The sequence below is a fragment of the Sinocyclocheilus rhinocerous genome, unplaced genomic scaffold (assembly GCF_001515625.1).
Source record: "Sinocyclocheilus rhinocerous isolate Xijiao unplaced genomic scaffold, SAMN03320098_v1.1 scaffold662, whole genome shotgun sequence".
NCBI classification, from domain to species: domain Eukaryota; kingdom Metazoa; phylum Chordata; class Actinopteri; order Cypriniformes; family Cyprinidae; genus Sinocyclocheilus; species Sinocyclocheilus rhinocerous.
Window position 1 is genome coordinate 989,392 of NW_015639782.1, and position 9,380 is coordinate 998,771.

Here is a 9,380-nt window from a genome sequence, read left to right on the forward strand (position 1 = left end):
ATAAGACCTTCGTTCATCTTCAGAACACAAATTAAGATATTTTTGATGAAATCCGAGAGCTCTCTGACCCTGCATAGACAGCAACGGAACTACCACATTCAAAGCCCAGAAACATAGTAAGGACATCATTAAAATAGTCCATGTGACATCAGTAGTTAAACCTTAAGTTTATAAAGCTATGAGAATAATTTTTGTACACAAATAAAACAAAAATAAAAAATTTATTCAACAATTTCTTCTCTTCCGTGTCAGTCTTCGATGCGCGTTCACGACAGTACCATGACACACGTGTGTGCACTGCTTGCAAACAAGGCGCAGCGCATCCGGGTTCTACATCAGAACTCGGGCTCCTGTGTCAGCAGCACCACATGCATGCGTGGTACTCTTGATGGACTATTTTAATGATGTCCTTATTACCTTTCTAGGCCTCGAACTTGGTAGTTCCGTTGCCGTCTATGCAGGGTCAGAAAGCTCTCGGATTTCATAAAAAATATCTCAATTTGTGTTCCGAAGATGAACATCAGTTAATGACAGAATTTTCATTTTTGGGTGAACTATCCCTTTAAAGTACACACCTCCACATATGAGATGGGGAAGATGCCCATGTGTCCACGGTGTTCTCCTTCATACCAGTTATTATCTATCTGCCGAGTGATGTATACCGTCTCTCCTTTCTTAAACGTCAGCTCTCTGGAAGGAAATAAAAATCAAGTTAACTATATTCCACATGGGGAAATTATGCACAGGAAAGACTTAAATAATACATGAAAATGTACTGACTGATTGTAGCACATCAAATGCAGTAAAAACAGAAACTGGTGACATGGTTTGCAAGTTGTTCTTACTTTGCTGTCTGTGCTTTGAAGTCATATATTGCTCTGGCTGGCAGTTTCTGTCAAGTGAACGAAGCAGAGAAATCGAACTTTATTACATGCTGGCATGAGGTGGGTTTATTTGCAGTTTGACCAATGCTCAGATAAATTATTTGTGATTCTACTAAAATTTTGCAGGAACATATTACAAAGTGATGCATATTCCCTACCTCTCTGACATCGGGGGTTTGTCTCCTGCTCTGTGGTGTGCGGTGGTCCACGTCAGGGTATGAGTATTCTCTGGATGTGTCCTGATCTAGAAAGAACATAGAGGTTAAAGGATTCAAAGACAAGCCTCACAAAGAACCAACACTATTACAGTACATGCGTGGGAACAAGCAATAGCAAAGGAAACAATGATTTGGGGCTTGATGAGAGAAATGCAGACAAAATAAAAAGAAAACAAGAAAAAGTAAATACAAATATATATTTTATTGACCAATGAAAAGTAAATAATGTAAATAAAAATATATAATTTTTTTTGTCCATAATAATGAAGTAAGCTTCCATGAATCATGTCATAAGTTGTTACACCCATCCTCTAGACTCATATCCCCAGTACAGATCATGTGTATTTATACTAGAACGGCAAATGGTTAGCTGGCATCTGTGCCAACTGTGGGCAAGCCCCCTTGCTCTGAACGGTCTTCCTTTATAAACACTGTGCACTGTGCAAAAGTATACAGCGTCACTTTTCTTTATGATAAAAAAATATAAAACAATGACCTTTTCCAAAAACAAATTACTAAAATTTTAGGTACTGAGGCTGATCTCATCATCTATGTCAGGTTTGACAGAGTGAACTGTGTTAACATACAGAGAGTATGTTTCTTCCCAAGCCAATAAAATCTCAAATCTGTTTTTAGATTGCATGCTTCAGCTGCTCAAGTCATCTGTCCAATGCTATTTATATAAAGTGAAACTTTACAAAGTTATATTTCTTTTGTGGCAAGCCCACACACGAACTTGTGTTCCTCTAGTGTTCCGATTCGAAGCAGAGAAATCGAACTTTATTAAATGCTGGCATGAGGTGGGTTTATTTGCAGTTTGACCAATGCTCAGATAAATTATTTGTGATTCTGCTAAAATTTTGCAGGAACATATTACAAAGTGATGCGTATTCCCTACCTCTCTGACATCGGGGGGTTGTCTCCTGCTCTGTGTGCAAAAGTATACAGCGTCACTTTTCTTTATGATAAAAAAATATAAAACAATGACCTTTTCCAAAAACAAATTACTAAAATTTTAGGTACTGAGGCTGATCTCATCATCTATGTCAGGTTTGACAGAGTGAACTGTGTTAACATACAGAGAGTATGTTTCTTCCCAAGCCAATAAAATCTCAAATCTGTTTTTAGATTGCATGCTTCAGCTGCTCAAGTCATCTGTCCAATGCTATTTATATAAAGTGAAACTTTACAAAGTTATATTTCTTTTGTGGCAAGCCCACACACGAACTTGTGTTCCTCTAGTGTTCCGATTCCCAGAGAACGTATGAACCTAATAAAACATATACCTTCAAGCGTCTGCCAAATACAGCAATGTTTTGTAAATGGAGTAGGGAAATAACTTTAAATAAATGTTTGATCAAAGAGAAAGTAAACAAAAATACAATGTGATAAAATGAGAAAATGAAAGACATAGGGACAAAATCAAAAATAAAAACTAGATAAGGCAGAGGATGTGGGTATGAGTCGTGCTCTCTGATGTTCCTTGCAACATAACAATTCCTTCCTCTAAGCCAGGAGTGTCTAATCCTGCTCCTGGAGGGCCACTGTCCTGCAAAGTTTAGCTCTAACCCCAGTTAAACACACTTGAACCAGCTAATCAAGATCTTCAGGCTTACTCGAAACTTGCAAGCAACTTGGAGCTAAAAACTAAAGCACTGGTTCTCAACCCCAGTACTGGGGACCTGCACATTTAGTATGTCTTTCTTATTTAATGCAGATCATCAGCTCGTTAAGAGGGAGCTCCATGAACTGAACTGAGTGTGTCAGATGAGAGAGACATACAAAATGTACAGAGCAGTGGATCCCCGGGACCGAAGTTGAGAACTTCTGCGCTAAAGGATGTTGGCCTTCCAGGAGTGGGTTTGAACACCCTTGCTCTAAACAAGCACATTCACAAACACAGATGGAACATAGCAATGGTGGAAGAGCAGAGCTCAAACACGGGGAACAGAATGGGATTTGGGAAACCAGAGATGGATGAGTAGAGTCCACCTTGATAGCAGTATTCAAAGTTGTGTTTCCTCTGGTTGTTGTTGCCCTCTATATGGTTGTGAGAGGCACTATGGGACAGGCGTGAGTACTCGGATTGGTGAGTGTCCTGGCTGGGCATGCCGTCAGGCTGTGGGTGGTAAGAGCGAGGCTGAACTGTAGGGCTGCTTCTCCCCAGCACGTGCAGGGATGAATTCCTCTCAGGAATGTCGGGAAGCAACTCCACCAGCAACCTATGAAGGATGTTGTTGTCTGGCAGGTTACCCACGTGCTTCTCAGTGTGGATGTGGTCGTAGATGTCTTTCAGGGCCGAATCTAGAGCCTCATACATACAGCTCTTGGAGTTTGGCACTCGGGAACAACTCAAAGGTGACAGGTTCTTCCGGCGGAAAGGCACTGGGCTGACCAGGAATGCGAGCTTGCGGAGTCCGAACTCAGATTCTTCTACCCGCAAATGTTGCCTCCGGTCCTGCTTGGCCCTCTCGTGCTTGATCATAGTGGTGAAGCGCGTATAGGAAGCTGGACAGCGGCCCTTGCAGGAGCTCCCAAGCTGCCTGTGATAATGATGGTGGTGCCCGGATCCGCAGAAGCTCTCGGAGGAGGCAAATGAACACACGTCGAACTCCTTCTCGCTACAGAAGGATGAGCCCTCAATCTGGATAAAGTCGCTAAGGTCGGACACTACAGCATCATGCTCAATGTCTGAGTAGTCGTGTTGCATGGAAGAGTTTTGTAATTGGTCACTGGTGACTTGAATATGGATTGGCACATGGGTGTTTATCTTGGGGTATTGAGGCCGTCCTTCAGGAGGATTTCTGGCAGGTGGTTCTTCATCCAGTAATGACTCAATAGAGAGGCTACGCTTGGGACCGCTGGCCCTCCTACAAGAACCCCTAATCGGGCACTCGTCCCAAAGATTTGGCATGGATTTGGACTTCTGGATCAGACTCTCAAATTCAAAAATCCTGTTGTGCACCATGTCCCTAGGCACCTCTTCGTTACAGCCCTTGTTGCCCGTGCGTCTGTCCTTCCGCTGTTCGCTCTCATACTTATGGATCCTGGCTTTGACCGAGCATATCACCGTAGAGTTTATCAGCTCTTGCCGGTTGATGTGATGCATCTTTTTGTAGAGTTTGAGGAAGCCTGGTGCATCGTGGGCCGAGCGGTGCCTTGTCCTCTCCCTATGATCCTCAGACTCTTGGGCGTCACTGCACTGTGATGCCTCTAGTTCGCCATTGTGCAACAAGGAGCCGGTGCTTTCCGAACGGGTCTGCACTTCCCTTCCCCTCCCATCAGAGAGAAGGTCATCACAACTCCAGGATTTGAGCTTAGACGTGGTCTCCTCTGAGATCATCCAATCTTCTGGGTGCTCTTGGGCTGTTTTCCAGCCTTCAGGGAGGCTGGAGAAGCCTTCTGAGACAGCTGGGACAGCCATGAAACTGTCCTCATTTTGCCCTTTCTTTTGATATGTGGATTCTGAGGTAGCATGGTTTGGACTTTGACCATTTAAATGTGCTGTGTGCATATTGCTCACATCCCCACCTTAGATATCCACCACAAGCAGCATGGTAAAAAAGAGACATGAGAAGACATTAAAAGGTAACTGACCCACAGGAGAGAAAAGTAAGGATGTTTATACTACAACCTGGATAAAAAACTGGAAAGAAATCAGACATCTTGATCAACAAGCCCTCACTGAATAAAAAAGCAATTGATATGCCGTACTACACTGAGGCAAGATTGTAAACACTAAATAATTCATTGAATTTTATTCATGCAAAGGGAAAGTCGTTTAAAATTCTGCTTGCGCTGCGAGGAGCAAAATGAACATTGTCTGTGAACTTTCCCCTGTTGCCTATTTTTTCAATAATGTGTACAAGTGTGGCTGCTCGTCTGACGTCTACCTTTAGTCCTGGTGGCGGCGGGGGAGCTGGGGCTGGTGAGGGGATTCCTCTGGGTGCTGCTGCTCCTGGGTAGCTCTAGTGGTCTGACAGACGTTTGTGTTGTGCCCACACTGCTCTGAGCCGTGGGCTGAGTGGCTGCAGGTTCAGATTTCCATCTCTTGTTATCACTGGCAGAGCTGCAGAATCAATGTGGTTGAAGATTTATAACCAATAAAAATGTAAGTTGTGATAAACAATGTAAAAAAGGGAGTCCTAGGTTTAGAATGAAATGCAATCCTAATCTCCATCTGAAAATAATGCCAAGGTTTCTCACCTATAGTGACTTCAAAATATATATTAAAAATCAAATCCAAGTGGCATTATGTTTAGTACTAGATTTTATTAGTATATATAATATCATATTACTTATTAATTATATTATAAAATACATTAGTGATTGATACAAAAACATATTATAAAATAAGACAAAAAGTAGTCGGACACTTTCTGAATGTTAAACTTAGAAGAACAAGTTCTGTAATGTCATGACCTGCACCATGCATCCACTAAGAATGAACTTGGGACCAGCTGGTTTATAAGTCATTGCAAAAAATTTTTTGAGGAAAAGGTCAGTTTTCAGATATCACTTTGTTTGATATTTTCGATACATATTTAAAAAAAAGTATAGATACTTAAAAAAATCTATGCAATAAAGTGTAAAGATTTGTGTGACTTCAAATCATTTCAATGCATTTACAGTGAACCTACCATGATGGCCTTTCAAGGCTCCTGTCTGTGGATGGCTGATAAAGGGAGGTCTGCAACAGATGAAGGAGAAAAAGCAGGGTGAATTCCTCGCCTAATATCCACACTTACTTTACAGTAGGTTCCTTGACACCCAGCACTCTCCTTCACAAATCCAACAATGGTTAAAACAGTGAAACTCCCAATGTCTGGACACAGTGACGTGGGCCAGCTGTCTCTTGAAAAGCCCAGCCATTCCCAGGACAGCTAGACGCGTCAGATCACTTACGAGGGTTTCTATGTCGAACAAAGCAGGGAATTCCTTGTACGCATGGCTGGAGTAGATAATCATCTTCCTGTTTGCTGAAGCTCTGAGCAGTGTTATCTGGAACAGCTCTCCAGACCAGCAGCAGACGCCCCTTGTGTTTTTTTAACCCTCTTTAAAAGTAGCCCAAGCATGCAGTCCTAGAAATGTCTCCTCAGTGTGGCACATTTACATCTAGTCAACATAAATACAGTGACAGATACCACACTAGCAGGCTCAAAATTGGGTTGCAAAGCCTCTGTGACAATTTTGAGCAATTCTTTGTTTGGATTTACAGCATTCCTCAAACCATAACTGTTACTACACTGGCCTCTGAGTTGCGTTCTCTCCTTAGTGGTCAGTAGCAATTCACAGGGAGCAACTGATTAAAAAAATAATCAGCATTTTTAAGACAAATTCACTAAACAGCTGTGCCACTTGCATGTGGTAGTTACATGCCTGTGCATGTCTTGATCACTAGCAAATTCAGTTTAACTATGTGCAAAATGCACTGAAATAGCGCTATGTCATGACATTCTTTCAATCACGCCTCCTTTCTATGTAAACATTATAGATATAGATCATTATAGATGCACCATAATTACAAAACATATGCATTCAATGTTACTTGATTTGCATAATTCTGAATAGGGTGCTAAAACAACTTAGTGTGTGCAAGAAAGCGACACCATTAATTTATTCTTAATTAATTATCCCCTTTGACAGCCAGCAAACTATATTTACAATGACAGAAAAAAGCCTGTGAGTGAAAGAGGGGCTGTAATATGAGACTGTAGATGGCATGTCCATAGATCCTTCACCTACTACAAACACATGGACAGAATCGGCAGATGACACCCAGGAGGAAGTGCTCCTGTCTCACGATAAATATATGATGTAATAATAGACAGAACTGTTATTATGATAGGAGAAGCAAATGCAGATGTAGATGCAGTACACAGATTCTTAAGACATGGAACAAAACATGTCCCACACTTTCGCCTGCAATTACTTTCGTAAATAGCATCACTTACACTTTAATAATAATAATAATCAAAGAGTATCATTAGAATGTTCATAACTCAAAATTTCCATGCCATCCTAATATGCAGGCAACTATTTAATCAAAATTATGAAAAGAAATTAGGTGTGTCCCAATTTGCTTACTTGTGCACTATTCTTTGCCATTTCTAACCAATAGTGTGAGTAGTGTGTTTGCACTGAAAATTCAAAAAAAGAAAAGGTTCACTTCAAAAACCCAGCTGATGCACTTATTTAACATAAAAAAACGAAGTGTGTAACGTTGCATACTTCATGCATACTCAACTGTCACAGCTTTCCTTACATAGTGGAGGGGCGAGGGACTATCAGACTCTAATGCTAGATTACAAAATATCCTTATAAAATTTATACACTAGACAGTTGAGTATATATATATATATATATATATAATAGAAATATAATAATTTAGGATATCATTTTGTTTTAAGCAGGATAAATAAATAAATATTTTTCATATTTCATATACAAATAAAATGCATATAATTAAATGCAAACTTCTGATTTGTAGTTTACACATAACATTTATATATTTATTCATTTGTTTGTTTTGGTTATTGCAATTTTACGGACTATCTCTAATGCTAGATTACAAAATATCCTTATAAAATGTATACACTAGACAGTTGAGTATATATATATATATATATATATTAGGTAGTGTAAGTGCATAAGGTATAGTGCATTACTTGGGACACAACTACAATCACTTTAAAAGAATATATGCATGCATGTATGTGTGTGTGTATATGCATGTATGTAAATCAATACCTCTGAACATGCTTAACAGACTATTTCCAAGTAATTCCTCTGTGCATAAACGTTTTCTTTTTTTCCTCTGTGCATAAACTGTGCATAAACTATTTAGTCAGTTCTGTAGTCCAATATGTGACATATCTCAAGAATCAGTTAGTGCATTGCTTTAGTTGAAACAATGGACTTTTTGTTATAATTGAGGTTAAGTGATGTTAAATGAGGATGGGTTGAGAAGGTAGGCACTAGCTTATTTCTGTTCATTTCTCTCTTTCGTTCCCCAAATTGGTCAGTGAAGCAGTTAATCACTCAGTTAATCACTCAGTCAGTCATTCTTTACCTCCGCTCGGAATCGAGGAGAGCTCTCTGGATTGTAATCGAGCCGCTTTTTTGGAGGCTTCACCCAGAGATGGGATAGAGGCAGGGAACAGCAGAGAAATAGTAACATAACAAGAGAAAGTAAAGTCACATGACTATGAGAGCAACAATGTGACGACCACAAACTAAAGTTGCACATATGCAAAAAAAACACTACACACTGCAGTGCAGCTCCTTTTATAGAAACACAACCTATAGCACGCCACGTCAAAGACTACTAAACTACACACACCTTGCACAAAGAGTGAAAAGTCAAAATTCTAGTTTGTCAGGTCATGCAAATATGGTCAAATTAATCCACAACAGATTTTATAATCAACAAACAGTAGTTTAATGTGCAAATCAAAGCCTAAAATGCAAAGACACAAATTCTAGTGGAAGGAAGCAAGGCTCATTTACACAGAACCTGATATTGGTTATTTATCACACTCCACTGTATGTTACAGTGTCCAGAATTGTCTGCTCATTCCAACCAGTCATTTCAGTCATGACAGCATGTGCAGCACGTATCTGACCTTTCCACCCCCACACCAATCACAAGCGACATGCTAGCAGCACCAAACCAAAGCCACACTTACCGGCCGACCAAACTCCAGTTCAGCAAAGAACTTATACCACGGCTCATTCTCTAAATCTATGTCCTCTGGTCTTAAGTTACTTGTCTGGTGTTGAGAATGAAAGCAAGTGGGAGAAGAAGATGAAAGGAAGGGATGAAATGAGGTAATCATGTGAACGTGACAGATACAGATGTAAAATGAGGAATGTCTTCATCAGACAAGAAACAAGTGAACGCTGTTGATTTGTGAAGTTCAGCAGAGCACAAAACTATTATTACTATGTTGAAAATAGCTTCAGAGTAAAGACTGTTTTTTATTTTCCTCTCCTATCCAGCAGAGGGCAATGGCACATAACAAATGCTCACTGCACAAGGACAAACTGCACTAGCAGGAGCAAATTGGTTTCTCTAACCTTATTAGTGACCTTGACCACATTACGCTCTAATGGACCCGCAATTTATCTGCTCTATTGAGTGACTCTGCACAGGCTTGCTGAAGCACTTCAGCTCAATTAGGGCAAATGTTTGTGGAGGTTCTTTTAACATATAGAAAAAGCCTATCATGTAATTTCAACTGTTTCCATGTATATTATTAATGCATTTCTATTAATA

At 40.1% G+C, this 9,380-nt stretch overlaps 1 protein-coding gene across 1 annotated transcript in view; it reads right to left on the reverse strand.

The window, feature by feature from the left end:
- LOC107752042 (sorbin and SH3 domain-containing protein 2-like) overlaps positions 1 to 9,380 on the reverse strand; it is a 59,559-nt gene that overhangs the window by 12,481 nt on the left and 37,698 nt on the right. The window contains exons 14-21 of the mRNA XM_016567893.1: positions 8,791 to 8,977; positions 8,175 to 8,231; positions 5,743 to 5,792; positions 4,996 to 5,171; positions 3,095 to 4,633; positions 1,043 to 1,128; positions 846 to 892; positions 576 to 690 (exon numbers count right to left, since the gene is read on the reverse strand). Coding sequence (XP_016423379.1) covers positions 576 to 690; positions 846 to 892; positions 1,043 to 1,128; positions 3,095 to 4,633; positions 4,996 to 5,171; positions 5,743 to 5,792; positions 8,175 to 8,231; positions 8,791 to 8,977 — 2,257 coding nt within the window. The remainder of the gene's footprint in view (positions 1 to 575; positions 691 to 845; positions 893 to 1,042; positions 1,129 to 3,094; positions 4,634 to 4,995; positions 5,172 to 5,742; positions 5,793 to 8,174; positions 8,232 to 8,790; positions 8,978 to 9,380) is intronic.